Source organism: Brassica napus, chromosome C8 (genome assembly GCF_020379485.1).
Source record: "Brassica napus cultivar Da-Ae chromosome C8, Da-Ae, whole genome shotgun sequence".
NCBI lineage: Eukaryota > Viridiplantae > Streptophyta > Magnoliopsida > Brassicales > Brassicaceae > Brassica > Brassica napus.
Window position 1 is genome coordinate 7,912,912 of NC_063451.1, and position 15,962 is coordinate 7,928,873.

The following is a 15,962-nucleotide window of genomic DNA, read 5'->3' on the forward strand; positions in this document are numbered from 1 at the left end:
GTATGGCTTCTGTTTTCTTGCGCATCTACGGGTTTTTTTTGTCTTTAATCTTCTATCTCCATAATGCTCCAAAACGTACAAAGACCAGAAAAGATTTTAAAATAAACTCAAAACATAATAAGTTGATCAAAAAAAAAACTCAAAACATAATATAAAAAATTATATAACAGACTTATACCATATCCTAAAAGTAGTAAAAACCATGGTATATCGCTCAGTCATGTTGTCGGGTCATGAATCATTCAAATGACATCCTTACAATCCATCCTAAAGTGCTGACAAATCGTGTATTAAAAACATGTTCTCCATATATCAAATTAGAGCTTTCAGTTCTGAGTACAAAAAGAAAACAGTTGTCGTTTTTTTGTTTTCCAACCTTAAGAGTTTTTCATTCTAATACCCATTAAACCAAACCCAACCATATCAACTGTAATGTGATTTTAAAGTCCATGATCTATCTACCAAACAAATATTCCGCAAGCTTAAAGCTGTATTAAGTGCTTGGTGTAGTGTTTAAAATTATTATTATATATTGTCCAAACTTAAAAATATGTGAATGAACTTCGTCATAGTATCTTGGTTATTCGAATAAAATGTTTGCTCATCTTTCTACGATGCCATCTTATAAAGTTTGAACATTATGTGGAAAGGATTACTGAACCCTGTATCATCTGTTCAAATACCTTTGTCTCAGATGTGATATTTTTGTAAAGACAAATGTAGATATATTTGTAAAGACAAATGTAGATATATAGATATATTTATTTGCAAAAAAATAAAAAAAACAAATGTAGATATATTTGGACAATTAAATATGTATCTTATAAACAAAACTAGTGGTGGAAAACAAAAGCAGGGAAATGACAAAAAGGTAAGAACAGAACAAAAGATATCTTGGAGAATCCGAGCTGGCAAATCCCTCTTTAGCATCATGTGGATATCAGCAGTGCCTTCATTACAAATCTCTGTACACGTGTCATCTTTCCGGAGGCTTGCTCAGATCGCGAAGGAACTCTCTTCTCTTATCAACAAAAGAATCTTGAATAAAATCCCGTTCTCTAAATTTGTTTTCTATTTGTCTTCTTTTCTTCCTTTCTCTCCGGTGACGCCATGAACGCCGCCGTGTTTGCATCTTCTGCCTTATCTCTTCCTATCTCCTTCTGTAAAACTAGATCATCTAAACTCACAAGAAAGAAGGTAACTACTAACTATACGCGAAGCTTTGTTTCTTATTGTCTTTTCCGATTTGGGTTTTGAGTTTTTTGAGTGATTGTTGTTGTTGCTCAGGGACTAAAAGGAGAATTGAGGGTTGAGGAGAAGAAGAGTCAGTGGGGACCTCTGTTTGATGTGGAGGACCCGAGATCAAAACTTTCTCCTTATAAAGGCAAGTTCTTGGATGTAAATCAAGCTCTTGAAGTTGCTAGATTCGATATTCAATACCTTGATTGGCGTGCTCGTCAAGATCTTCTTACCATCATGCTCCTCCACGACAAGGTTTGCTTCTCACATTCACCTCTTTTAAGCTTGTCTAAATCTAAATGGATCCTTGAGTGTATGCCATTGACAAAATCATAGATATAAAACTGCTAGTTGTTGTTTTTTTCCAATTCGCAAAACCAGAGAGCCTATGCTCTGTTTGTTTCTGTGGCACTAGTTTCAATATGTGTGTTTATAGATGTTGGAATGAATGTATTTGTTAGGTCGTTGATGTACTCAATCCTCTAGCTCGTCAGTACAAGTCCATTGGTATCGTGAAGAAAGAGCTAGCTGAATTGCAGGAAGAACTAGCGAAAGCACACCAACAGGTTCACATATCTGAAGCAAGGGTTTCAACTGCTTTAGACAAGCTAGCTCACATGGAGGAGCTGGTTAATGATAGGTTGTTACTAGCTAGAAATGCGACAGAATCAGATAAACCCTCGACACCAACCTCGGTCCAGGACTTAGATAGGGAAAAAACAAACATCGGTGCAAAAAGCTTGAATGTTTCTGGTCCTGTCCAGCCTTATAGTCCAAACCTTAAGAACTTTTGGTATCCCGTTGCTTTCACTGCAGATCTCAAGCATGATACAATGGTATGTATATGCTTGATTCGTCTCTTGTCTTCCCTTATTTACAAACCTGTAAAAAAAAATTCTATTGTTAATGTCTTAAAGGTACCAATTGACTGCTTTGAGCAACCATGGGTTATCTTTAGAGGAGAAGATGGCAAACCAGGATGTGTACGGAACACGTGTGCTCATAGAGCGTGTCCTCTTGATCTTGGCACAGTGAAGGAAGGGCGTATCCAATGTCCTTACCATGGTTAGTAACTCATTCTCTGCATTTGTGTGTTTTAAACCGACTTATCAAGTGTGATCTTGTAGGATGGGAATACTCAACTGATGGAAACTGTACGAAGATGCCATCTACAAAGCTACTGAATGTGAAGATAAAGTCAATACCTTGTCTTGAACAAGACGGTATGATCTGGGTTTGGCCCGGCGATGAACCACCTTCACCTACACTTCCTTCTTTAAAACCCCCATCAGGGTTTGTAATCCATGCTGAGGTAACTCCTACGTTTCAAGAAGTATCTCCAATGATTTCATCAGCATTTTCTTATGTTTTTTTCTGACAAAAACACAGCTTGTAATGGACCTACCGGTGGAACATGGGTTGCTTCTAGATAATCTCTTGGATCTTGCGCATGCTCCATTTACTCACACGTCTACTTTTGCAAAAGGCTGGAGTGTCCCAAGGTGTGTGTCTTAACTCTCATGACTCTGTTCTGTATTGAGATGAATCTGTTTTAACCTTTTTCTCTGTTTCTTGCAGCTTGGTGAAGTTCCTAACACCATCTTCAGGTCTTCAAGGATACTGGGATCCGTATCCAATCGATATGGAATTTAAACCGCCTTGTATCGTGTTATCGACAATCGGGATCTCAAAACCAGGAAAGCTAGAAGGAAAGAGCACTAAGCAATGTGAAACACATCTTCATCAACTCCATGTTTGTCTACCTTCTTCAAGAAACAAGACAAGGCTTTTGTACCGAATGTCGCTAGACTTTGCTCCTATATTGAAGAATCTTCCTTTCATGGAACATCTCTGGAGACATTTCGCCGAACAGGTAAAGTAAAGAAACCAACGAGTATCATCGATCATCTTGATGATATGATCTGATTGATCGTTTGGTTTATTTGTATCCAGGTCTTAAACGAAGATCTAAGGTTGGTATTAGGACAGCAAGAAAGGATGTTGAATGGTGCAAATATATGGAACTTACCTGTTGCTTATGACAAGCTTGGGGTTCGGTATAGACTATGGAGAAACGCGGTAGATCGTGGCGATGATAAATTACCCTTCTCCGGCTAACTGTGATCTAATGTTTGAGTGACGTGGAAGGAAAGTTTTAGCAGGTCTCATTCGCCAGCGACCTTGCAAGAAATGTGTTTGGTATTTTTGTCTGGTTCGTTGTCGCAGCAGAGAAGCTTGACTTGAGTCAAGGATTTGGGGGTTCTGTGAATTCATCTTTGAAGACTATGAAACAAAAGACTTTTGCGTAGATAAGAAAGAAATTGTTCATTGTAAATCAAAAAGGAGAGATAATGTTTACATTTTGTGTTGTACAGTTGATTCAATTGAATATTGGATATTTTGGTACTGTTTGGGAAAACAAATTATGTTCCCAAACCGACGCGGACTTCCAAACTAAATTAAGTGAAAACCAAACTTTTCGGTACAGTTAAAAATCTCAGCCATAGTTAGAGATAATAGTTTTTTTTTTTTTTTTTTTATTACTACAACGGCTATTCTATTATTCAAACTTGAGGTGATCTGGGGAGCTAGACCGGAATAGAACAACCAATAAAACATAAGGATGTATGAAAAGAACGTGCATTCTTAGCTAGCGAATCCGCAATCTCATTCTGCATCCTTGGGAAGTAGCTGATCTTGAAGTCTGAAAAACACAACCGAAGAGTTTGAATGATCTTCAGCTTTGTTGAGAAGTTGGGTCAATCTTGTGGCTGTTCTAACATCACAATCAGGTCTTTGCAGTCCGTCCCAAATCTCTGACAGTACCAGTGTTGTATCATGCTCTCCATTGCCCACTATAGCGCTTCCAGTTCCGAGTGTAATGTTGTCTCCCTCCTCTGCAAGTTCCTTGATCCCATGAGTTGTATCTTCCCCATTGTATCCTTCCAAACCCACCCCATTCCACTGAATTGAGCTGTAGAGGTCCATGAACCATCCACCATACAAATATCACCCAAGCTTAAGGCTTGTGTTTCTTCATTAGTCTGTACCTGTGGCGATACTGGTTCAGTGTCTCTTGCGTTATACCAAGCTTGGCACTCACTCTCTGCATACCTGACTAGTTCCAATGGATCTCTATTTATGCCTCTAAACAACTTATCATTTCTAGCTTTCCATATGTACCAAATTATCCAAGGATAATGATCTATATCGTCTTCTGGCTCCAGAATACCATTCTTTCTCCAAAAAAGATAATCCATATTAGCGTAAATACTTGGTACCGGGAAGATTTCAGGGCTCGATGGCGTTGATGATAACTCTCATGCTTGTAAGGCCGGGGGACACTCAAAGATAGCATGAGTAACGGTCTCTTCTGGTGCTCCACATCTTGGACAATAATTGTCACATCGCATGTTACGGCGTACTAGATTCCTTGTTACCGCTACCTGTCCTGATATTAATTGCCATATAAGATGGCAGATCTTTTGTGGCGCTTTTACCTTCCAAGCAAAGGCTTGGAGTTTTGTAATGCTGAGTTGTAGAACTTCTAAATCATCCTCATCCCTCATCAAGTTTGTAGCAACCCAATACCCCGATTTAACAGTATACTGTCCATTCTTTGAGTAGCTCCAGCAAAATGTATCACGTCGATGGGTAGGGCTTATGGCCAAACTCAGGATCAGCGGAATATCTTCTTGAACTATATATTGTTCCAGTAAACGAACATCCCATTCCTTTGTAGCTGGATTGATAAGACTGCTTACGATCATCTTTGGGTTCACTGCTGGAGCCCAGGACCGAGCCGGTCTAGCTGGCGTCGAAGGGATCCAAAGGTCCTCCCACACATTAATTTCATACCCTGAGTGCACCTTACTTCTGATGCCCAAAAGTAATAGCTTCCTCGCTGCAGTCATACTTGTCCATACATACGATGGGGTATCTGCTGTGCCCATTCGCAACGGCGAATTGAGACGATAATATCTCCCCCGAAGAACTCTCGCTACTAATGAGTCCAGAAATAGCACAAGTCGCCAAAGCTGTTTAGCTAAAAGAGCTAGATTAAATTCATGGATCATGCTACCCAATTCCCCCCTCCTCTCTAGGCGCACACATCTTTTAAAGATAATAGTTAACGATATCATACTCCTAAAATTTATAATTTAATTACCAATACAAAGTTATAAATGTGTATAATATCATTTAATTTCTTAATATGAAGTTATACATTATAGATAAAATAATATAATTCTGATCAACGACTTGTGGCAACTTAAATTCCCGGTCTCCTATGCTCATTTTGGAAGCCCGGATTTCTCAGACCATTCTCCTAGCTGCTTGGTACTTGCTGAAAGAGTCAAGTCGAAAAAGCCCTTCATGGTTTCTCATTTCCTGTTCCATCATCTGGACTTCCTTCCCAGGGTGGCCATGAACTGGCAGGAAACGTCGATTATTGGATTAGCAATGTTCTCTTTCTCACAGAAGCTAAAGCTTCTAAAGAAGGAGATCTTGGATATCAACAGAGAACACTTTTCAAACCTTGAGGAGAGGTTAAAGGAGGCCCACTCTGTTTTAGTGTCCTTCCAAAATCAGATCTTAGTGGATCCGTCACCTCTCTTAGCTGCTGGTGAAAGAGAAGCAAACAAGAAGTGGGTAACGTTGGCGCTAGCAGAGGAACGATTTTTGGAACAGAGATCTAGAGTAAACTGGTCTGCAAATGGGAATATGAACACTGCTGTTTTCCACAGAATGGTTGCTTCACGACGGGCTACTAATCAAATTCACTACCTAATGGACTTAGGAGGAAACAGATTATCAGAACTTGTGGACATTAAATCTCATTGTGTGTCCTATTATGAAGAATTTTTTGGAGCAGAGATGCCTGCTCTTTCCTCTGCCTCGTTGGATCAGATAAGTGGGCTCACTCCCTTCAGATGCTCTGACTCCATGAAAAATCTACTTCAGGCTCAAGTGACTGCAGAAGATGTGAAAAAGAGATATTTTCCTTACCTCGCAACAAAATGCCAGGCCCTGATGGTTATACAGGCGAGTTCTATAGGAAAACTTGGGATGTTATTGGCCCATATTTGACTAGAGCTGTACTAGAGTTCTTTAGCTCTGGAAAACTTCTGAAACAATGGAATTGCACTTTCATTTCCTTGATACCAAAGCGTGTAGGAGCGGACAAGCTTGTTGATTTCCGGCCTATCTCTTTATGCAACGTGGTGTACAAGGTCATCTCCAAGATCTTGGCTCGTAGGCTGCAAGATATTACCCCAACGATGGTCTCTAGCACGCAGTCGGCCTTTATCAAAGACAGATTACTTGTGGAGAATGTTTTACTAGCCACTGAGATGGTCCAAGGTTTCAACAGATCCAATATCTCAAAGAGGGGACTCTTGAAGGTAGACTTGAGGAAAGCATTTGATTCAGTGATTGGGATTTCATCATTCAGATTCTTATAACAGCGGAGTTTCCCCTGGTTTTCATCAACTGGATTACTCAGTGTTTGACGACGACATCCTTCTCCATCAATGTCAATGGGGACCTGTGTGGTTTTTTTAAAGGAACTCGAGGTTTGCGCCAAGGAGACCCTCTATCTCCTTCCCTATTTGTCATTGCTATGGAAGCTTTCTCTACTCTCTTAACTAAAAAATTTGAGGCCGGTGCTATTGAGTTCCACCCCCTGGACAATTTCCTAAGGTAACTCACCTAGCTTTTGCGGATGATGTGATTATTGTGTTTGACGGTCTTGCAGAGTCTCTACAAACCATTACGTCAACTCTTGATAATTTCAATGATATGTCGGGACTGCGAATGAACAGAGACAAAACAGAACTTTTCTTAGCGGGACTGAATCCCGAGGAAACAGAAGCAATGAATATCTTTGGTTTCCAAAAGGGTTCTCTCCCCATCAAGTATCTAGGGCTGCCTCTGATGCACAAAAAACTGTGGAAGTCTGAATACTCTCCGCTCACCGATAGGATTAAAGATAAGTTCAACAGCTGGACAGTGACATGTCTTTCCTTCGCAGGGAGACTCCCGTTGATCTTAGCAGTAATCTACAACATTGTCAACTTCTGGTTCACCGCCTTCTGCCTACCGAAAGGTTGCTTGAAGGAAATTGAATCTCTGTGTAGTCGGTTCTTATGGTCTGGGGACATTCAGAAGCGATCTGTAGCAAAGGTCTTGTGGCAGTCTAGCTGTTTACCAAAATCAGAGGGGGGACTGGGGTTGAGGAATTTCGAAGTTTGGAACAAAGCGTTGAATCTCAAGCTAGTCTGGCTCCTTTTTGCATCTACCACCTCGTTGTGGGTTGCTTGGATGAGAGAGCACAAACTTAAACGACGGAATTTTTGGTCGCTTGAAGCAAAAGAAACAGATTCGTGGATTTGGAAAACTCTCCTATCCCTCCGACCTCTAGCGAGTCAGATGTTGAGTTGTAGAGTAGGAGACGGAAGGAGAATCAGTTTCTGGTATGATAATTGGTCTATTCACGGTCCTCTAATTCGCTTCATTGGCTTAAATGGACCTCTCTTAATGGGTATCCAGGATCAATCAACCGTTGCTGAAGCGCTGTTGGTAAGGGACTGGCAGGCTCCTTCTCGAACTCAGAATCAAAATGTATCCCTAGTAAGGGCAACACTTAGGGACTGGCCTCATCAAGCTGTTCCATCTGAACCGGATATATTCATGTGGGGTCCTTCGGACAGTTGCAGTGATATTTTCTCTACAAAGAAAACTTGGGAATTTCTTAGGCCAAGGGCTGAGACAAAGGAATGGTCACAGGTGGTGTTGTTCAAGAACATGGTTCCAAAACATGCTTTTAATTTCTGGATGGCTAATCTCAATAGGCTCCCACTAAATGAGCGTTTGCACCAGTGGGGTTTGATGGACTCAGGACTTTGTACCCTATGTTCCACTGACCAAGAATCAAGAGATCATCTGTTCCTAACTGCAGGTTCGCAGCAGACGTTTGGGACCACGTTAAACAGAAATTTGGCTCCCCAAGGATTCGAATTGCATCATGGAATGACTTGATTGAATGGCTTCTTTCGAGGACTGGATCAGCAAGGTGAAGATATCTCAGGAAAATTGTGTGCCAAACAGCAGTCTACCTTATTTGGAAGGAGAGAAATGACAGGAAACATGGGAGGCCTCCTTCAACGTCCATTGTCATATTCAACAAAATTGACAGGACAACGAAGGACACTCTATTAGCAAGAAGACATAACAAAGGGTGTGGGAATCTGCTCTCTTTGTGGTTTTCTTATAGCTAACTGTAGTTGAATTTGGTTGTTCAAATCATATAGCTTCTCACTGATTTTTTACTTTTTTTTGGCCATAGAAGCTCAAAAGCAGATGTATCCAATTTTCTTTTAGTAATATAATTTACGGTTATCAAAAAATAATAATAATAATAATAATATAATTTGATGTTAACGATATGGTGGTATAAATCAGTTTCTATTATAGTTTTCCATAATTAAAGTGTCATATATTTCAGTATAAAATAGGCAAAATTAGGGGATGTTACATATAAAGTATTTCCATATAAGATATCAAATTAATTAAAATCCATTATTTCTCATAAGAAAATCAGTATAATTAGTGCAAAGCAAAAAAATTAATATTTTTTATAAATCTTGAATCTTTGGAATGTCAATATTGGAATCATTCAAATATTGACATACCATCCCCATTAACAATTCATCGGATATAAGGTGTGGAAATATTGAATAGGATGGCAAATCTCCAAATAAATATATCTTCACGTAATAGCATTAACACATCTCAATTATAGATATCTCCTCCACAAACAAAAAAAAACTTCGATACACAATGGCTTTTGAAAAACGATATTTGTATATTTGTCTAATTTATAATATTCATATTACGTCTACAATACACGAACTGTATAACATATATAAAATGTAGGGTTTTTCGAATATGACCTAAAATTTCAAGTCAAACACAAAAATAACCAATGTTTTTTTAAAACATTTTTTTCTCTATTCACCCTAGAAGTTTGAGTTATTCACGAAAATGTCATTACATTTTATTTTCTTTCTTTTTTTTGCAAATGATTATTTTACCTTATCATCCTCATCTTCACCAAGTATTTACAATATTGTCATTGCCATCAATACATTAACCACCATGAACAACCAATTTAAAGCTCTTAATGCACCAAAGTTTCGATTTTTACTTTTCATATTTCATAACTTATGCACATAAATCACATCTCTTTCACTCTCTTTTAAAATTCATCCAAAAAAAACTAATATTTTGATTCCAAGCTTTGTAAGGTTCATAGAGACATTGAAGCTCATGATTCGTGGTCATTAACGACTTTGTAGCTTTTGTTGTGAAGTTATGCGTGCTTGGAGAAGCAAAACAAGTAATCTCACAGGCTCAAGATATGAAATCGTTTTTTTTTTCTCAGATCTGTTCGCGAAGACTTTCAAAAGACTTCGCTAGATGTGTTCTCCATCAAGAAGAATTTCCTTTATTAAGAAAAAAAACGAAAATCCCAGAGAAAACTTCTCGAGAAGTCTTCTCGGATAAATATGTTAGTTTTACAATTGACCGAAGTTTGTCAGAAATTTGACTTTTTATAGAAGACTTCTCGGGAAGTCTTCTCGGAAAAAAAACTTCTATAGAAGTCTTCTAGGAAAAAAACTTCTATAGAAGTCTTTTGAAAGTTTACCCGAAGTCTTCTCACTGTCGCAAGAAGTTTGGTGGGTTACTTTTGCAATTAAAATAATAGTAAAACATTTAATATTAATGAGAAGTCTTCTCGAAGAATACTTCTTTAGAAGTCTTCTCGAAGAATACTTCTTTAGAAGTCTTCTCAAATTTTATTCCGGGTTTTGGTCAAACCTTTGGTTACGAGAGAAGACTTGTAAAGAAGTCTTCTTTGGAAAAATCAGATATAGTTAATTGCAAAATGATTCCAGGTAGACTTCTTGTGACATTGAGAAGACTTCTATAAAAAGTCAAGTTTCTGACAAACTTCAGTCAATTGCAAAACTAACCTGTTTATGCGAGAAGACTTCGAGAAGTCTTCTCTGGCATTTTCGAGAATTTTTCAAATTTAAAATTAAGCCAATATTTACAAAGGAATACTTCTCAAGATGTCTTCTATAGAGTAAACTTCTTAAGAAGTATTCCTTCGTAAATTTTCAATTGCAAAAATGACCTAAATAGATGTCAGAAGTCTTCTACATCAATGTTTAATAAAATTTCATTTTCTCTACAATTAGAATGACTTTTTTTAATATTTTCTCATTTTCTCATTAATTCATGTGTATTAGTCATTATTGGAGCTCTATGATGAAATTCATAACTTATTTGGTGATAATTATGAGATTTAAAATATTTATGTTTACTAATGTTTCTAGCTAATCCGAGAGCTCTAGATGACTTCTTAAGAAGTCTTTTCTAGATGACTTCTGGAGAAGTCTTCTATGTAAGATTTTCAAGAGTATAAAGTAACTTCAAGGTATGCTTTTAACTTTCAAAAGTGTTAAGTAACTTCAAGAATATCAAATCATATGGTTTAATGTGTCTCTTTAGATTATAAGGTATAATTTTTAACTTACATGAGACTTAAAATTTCAACTTTCACTTAAAATTCAAGTTTGATCTTTTGTGAATTTGACTAAGTTTTCTTGTGAAGTCTTCTCTCTTAGTTTTAGCAAATTTGACTAAGTTTTTTGTGTTATTATGTTTTGTTATGAGTGGGTAAAATGGTTTAAAATTCTTTTTTGGTATGTTGTATCAATAACTTCAATAATGTCAAGTACTTTGGAAAAAACATGAAAATATATACAAAATTATTTTGATTAACATCTTTTCAAGTTTACAAAAGAATTCACAACTAAAATAATACACATACAAATCATAAAACAGACCATAAACAAAACTATTACACATTGAGCTAGATATAATTTTTCCACATAGATAAGCCTGGACTCCACTTGACATCATTCCTTTGTACCACCTTAAGCAGAAAACTTCGGAAGACTTCCCGAAGACTTCGCACTTCGCGGGAAGTCGTCTAGCATAAAACACATTAGAAGACTTCCCAAGAAGTCTTCCGAGAGTCTTCCAAGAGTCCTCTAAGAAGTTTTCCAAAGTCTAACTCAGATCTGAAAAATCTGCATATTCAAAAACATTCAAATGGCTTCAAAACAGAGAAAGTTTCAAAAATATTTTTTTATGCTTAAATAATAAACAAAACAATCAAATTAGGTTGAATATATAACTTTTTAGAAACTAATATATAAACACCCACAAAATACAAATCCAAAATTTATACCACTTTGGGTAGAAGACTTCGGAAGACTTCCTGAAAATTTCATGGGAAGTTTTCTTGCATAAAATGCATTAGAAGACTTGCCTAAAGAATTCTGAGAAGTCTTCCGAGAGTCTTCTGAGAAGTCTTTCAAATTCTGTCTCAGATCTGAAAAACCTACAAATTCAAAAACATTCAAATGGCTTCAAAACAGAGAAAAACTTCAAAAATATAATTTTATGCTTAAAAAATAAACGAAACAGTCACATTAAATTGAATCTATAATATTTTAGAATCTAGTATATAAAACACACAATAATACATGTCCAAAATTTATAGATCTAACTTTGAATGAGTGAAAGACGAGAACCATGTAATGAAAAATCTGCAAAAAGAAGAAATTAGTGAGAAGACATAAGAAAAAAAAAGAGAAATGGATTTTAAGTTTGGTGTTTTGATGTTCAAAGAGATTAGAGAGAGGTTGGAGAGTTTTAGATTGAGAAACATTACATTTTTGTTGCAGCCATTTGAAAATAAAAAAGAGAATGTGCAAATTTTCTTTATATGGAGACAAAAATTTCAATTAGGTTAAATATTTTCGATACAGAAGACTTCTTGGGAAGACTTCTGGAAGATTTTTGGAAGACTTCGCTTTAGGCGGAAAACCTAAATTCTACTAAAATTTAGGCAGAAATATGTGAGAAGACTTCCCAAAAAGTCTTCTAGAAGTCTTCTATAAGTTTTTCAAACCATAACCTAATAAAATAACTAACTAGATAGCAAAAAACAATTCATTAAACTTAAAATCAACTTATAAATCGTTTAATATACACAAAACTAAACACAAGTAGATCAAATTTTTTTTAAAAAAAATTAAGATTCTAAAATTAAACCCTAAATACAAACAGTACTATAACATATGTTACTAAACCCTAAACCAAAGTCTTCTAGGAGTCTTCCAGACTCTATAATCAAATAACTAAGCAAAAACACTTCTTTAAACTTAAAAGAAACTTTGAAAGTGTTTAAATCAAGTAATTAGATAGTCACTAAACACATATACGTCAAATTACAAAAAAAATAAAAAGATAATATTTCAAAATCTAACCCTAAAAATACCAACAATACTATAGCATATGTTACCAAACCCTAAATCGAAGGCTATCATGACTCAATCTACATCCATTCATCTATGTTAAAAATAATTTAATTTTAGTAAAACTAAATTTCCATCATTTAAAAATGTTTATTAATACATGATTTAGATTTTTTCTCTTACAAAATATTTTTTATAAAATTTATTAATTACTTTTAAAATCTAATACATGAAAAGACTTCCCCCAGAAGACTTCTAAGACTTCTCGAAGACTTTGATTTAGGCGGGAAACCTAAATTCTTCTAAAATTTAGGCGGAAACCCTAAATTCTACTAAAATTTAAGTGGGATATGTCATAAGACTTTTTGGGAACTCTTCTGTGAGTCTTCCAGACCCTATAATCAAATAACTAAACAAAAAAACACTTTCTTAAACTTTTAAGATACTTAGAAAGTGTTTAAATCAAGTTATTAAATAATCACTAAACACATAGATGTCAAAAAAATTTAAAAAAAACAAAAGGTAAGATTTCAAAATCTAACCCTAAATATACCAACAATATTATAACATATGTTACAAAACCCTAAACCAAAGACTATTATGAGTTAATCTACTTTCACTCATCTATGTTGAAAATAATTCAATTTTAGTAAAAATAAATTTACATCATTTAGAAATGTTTATTATTACATGATTTCAATATTTTTCCCATCAAAATATTTTTTTTATAAAAATTTTAAATTATTTGTAAGTCTTTTCACGCAGAGGATTATAATGGTAAAACTCAATACATGTTTTTTGTTTAGTCATAAGGAGGTTGTTGTAATATTACTAGCCTTTTGGATTACTTTTGCATTTGATTGAATTTAGGGTATACTTTTGTATTCAAAATCAAGTTTTGAATCATTTTTGTCAATTATCCCTAAAATGTAACTACCTAGTAAACATATGTAAAATGATTGAATGTTCACGAAATGAATACCACTATAATAAACGAATGTCATTGAAGGAAAGAAACTAATTTAAAGTACTTTAATTATCACATCTAACACTCACAAAACAGTTATATATTATATATATATATATATATATGAACTATGAAAAAATTCATGAAAGAATTACACAATAGTTCATGTATAATATATCAGCAGTATAGCGTATAGTCTTAAATGTTTATAAGAAACTACTTTTAACAAATCATATATACAATGAGGCAGTTTCCTCTCTTCTAAAGTTGTCCACTTCAGCATAGGTGGGACCCACTGAAAAAAATGTGTGTGTTTTGCGTTTGGTTCCGCGTGTATTGATTTATGACATGTGGCGTTTTGCTTGGATATTGATTTATGGAATGGGCTAGGCTGGTTACTAACTTTTATGTTTGTTTATGTATATACAATGATGCAGTTTCCTCTCTTCTAAAGTTGTCCACTTCAGCATAGGTGGAACCCACTGAAAAAAATGTGTGTGTTTTGCGTTTGGTTCCGCGTGTATTGATTTATGACATGTGGCGTTTTGCTTGAATATTGATTTATGGAATGGGCTAGGCTGGTTACTAACTTTTATGTTTGTTTATGTACAAAACGAGTGGTCCAATAATAAATATTTACAACCAAGGCCTATCTTCGTTATTTTCCTCTTCTATGTAGATTAGGTTTCAGTCGGTTCAGTGTCCTCTGAGAAATCGAAAGTAACCCTTTCGGTTTTCAGGGAGCAGTGAATCTTCTTCTACCTCTACATCTCCCCATCTTAACTCTGTGGATCATTAATGCTTCGGAATCCTAACAATTCAGTTATTCCTTCCTATATAACCTCATCGTAAAAACTGAAACTTTTCATCTCAAATCTAGTAATCGCCATCACAGATTTAGAGCAATCATCCAACCCTTTCTGTCAAGTGACAGTCTCGCCAGAAGACGCCAATTAATTAATTAATTAATTAATTAATTTGTTTGGTCTTCTTCATCCTGAAAAGACAAAGTCTTTCGTGGATTAGACCGGGACGGCTATTGTCGCGTCGATTGGCGGAAGAGCTATCTGACTCTGATCCAAAAAAAAATTTCGGAGGCGGATCATCACTGCATGTTACCCTTCCTCTTGATTCATAAGCAAGCCCACATGCAAATCCATTATCCAGGTTCCTCCTTGACTTCTCTTTTTCCATCACCTTCGTCTCTACTATATAAATATAAATCTTAATATCACGCTTTCATTCATTTGTGTTTCATCTGATTGTTTGGAACTCAACGTATCAAAATACTCACTTTAAGAGTTACAAAGAAATACTTACTTTTAAAAGGTATTTTTGAACAGAGAACTTGGGAGAGGATAGTGTCAACTTTTATGCTCTGTGAGTCATTGACTGTGGCGTTGGTAATATTTCTCAGGTCTCTACTCTTTCTGGTTCTGAACACAAGAAAGTAATCTAATTTATGGATCAAAGGTGCCCTTTTTTTTGTTATCTTGTAAATAAAGAGTACAAGATGATCATTTTTTTAACTTATTGATAGTAGGTCAGATAAAAAGAGCAAATGGATGACGTGTTAGAGCTACACCAGCGTCGAAGATCTAAAAAAAGTTTCCATGGCCACCGCTTCTGTCATATATGACTCAGTGAACCTCTCCATTTATCCGTTACACTTGGTAACCCTTCCACCCTATTGATTCGCCTCCTTGAAGATCGTTTCATCATCGTTGCTCACTGAAAGCAGCAGCAACAACTACCTTGATTAAATAAAGTGACATAGCGGTTTGTGGAGGAGGCACTACAAGAGCACGAAGGAGAGAAGATGATATTCCTAGACGAAAGAAAATGATTTTGAAAAAAAAAGAAGAGAAAGTCTGTTTTTCAGTTGTCTACGAGATGATTTTGCTTTTAGCTGTGAGCAAATAATGAAAGTATGGTTTTGTTCTCAGAAGTCAAAAGGCTGGACTTATCCACTCTTCTTACAATTTAAATTGCATCTGAACAAGATTTGTTGTTTTAGCAATATCTTACATCTCTGAATAACTCTTCTAAAACTATCTACGATATTTTTTCAGCCATCTGCAGCATCATAATTCTCACAAGAAGAACAGTTTCTAAGATTTAATATTTTTCAGTCAGGGTTGACGTAAAACTTTCGTATTCAGGCTAACAAAATGCACAACTGCATGTTTACATAGTAAATCCTACCTCACGTAACCATATAAAATTCACAAATACCTTGCATTAACGGCCGCTCTTATACGTGCATTATAATAAAATTGATTAGCAAATTAAGACGCCATAAAGTATTAAATGTCAATTATTAATGAAACAAATTTAAAGGTTTAATCAGTAATATGAATTTA

General features: G+C 35.7%; 2 protein-coding genes and 1 long non-coding RNA gene across 3 annotated transcripts; all 3 read left to right on the plus strand.

Moving 5' to 3' along the window:
• Positions 1-957: 957 nt before the first annotated feature.
• LOC106385836 (chlorophyllide a oxygenase, chloroplastic) lies at positions 958-3,645 on the plus strand. The gene is made up of 8 exons (XM_013825736.3): positions 958-1,197; positions 1,288-1,494; positions 1,701-2,075; positions 2,157-2,304; positions 2,367-2,551; positions 2,629-2,741; positions 2,818-3,112; positions 3,193-3,645. Exons 1-8 carry the CDS (start codon positions 1,111-1,113, stop codon positions 3,355-3,357), a joined length of 1,575 nt encoding a protein of 524 aa, XP_013681190.1. The 5' UTR covers positions 958-1,110; the 3' UTR covers positions 3,358-3,645.
• Positions 3,646-5,664: 2,019 nt separating this feature from the next.
• Positions 5,665-8,277, plus strand: LOC106383417. Its single transcript, XM_013823526.1, has 3 exons — positions 5,665-6,151; positions 6,202-6,600; positions 6,995-8,277. The coding sequence occupies exons 1-3, from the start codon at positions 5,665-5,667 to the stop codon at positions 8,275-8,277; spliced, it is 2,169 nt and encodes a 722-aa protein (XP_013678980.1).
• A 5,934-nt stretch (positions 8,278-14,211) lies between these two features.
• Positions 14,212-15,674, plus strand: LOC111210511. Its single transcript, XR_002661843.2, has 3 exons — positions 14,212-14,766; positions 14,943-15,016; positions 15,143-15,674. It is a non-coding gene; the product is annotated as an uncharacterized LOC111210511 (long non-coding RNA).
• Positions 15,675-15,962: the final 288 nt, after the last annotated feature.

Bases quoted from the DNA above. Each gene is read 5' to 3' on its own strand.
- LOC106385836 (XM_013825736.3), top strand. From the start codon at position 1,111: ATGAACGCCGCCGTGTTTGCATCTTCTGCCTTATCTCTTCCTATCTCC. The intron at 2,076-2,156 runs GTATGTATATGC...AATGTCTTAAAG, and splicing joins ATCTCAAGCATGATACAATG to GTACCAATTGACTGCTTTGA. The intron at 3,113-3,192 runs GTAAAGTAAAGA...ATTTGTATCCAG, and splicing joins GGAGACATTTCGCCGAACAG to GTCTTAAACGAAGATCTAAG.
- LOC106383417 (XM_013823526.1), top strand. From the start codon at position 5,665: ATGAACTGGCAGGAAACGTCGATTATTGGATTAGCAATGTTCTCTTTC. The intron at 6,152-6,201 runs GTGGGCTCACTC...AATCTACTTCAG, and splicing joins TGCCTCGTTGGATCAGATAA to GCTCAAGTGACTGCAGAAGA. The intron at 6,601-6,994 runs GTTTCAACAGAT...ACGGTCTTGCAG, and splicing joins AGCCACTGAGATGGTCCAAG to AGTCTCTACAAACCATTACG.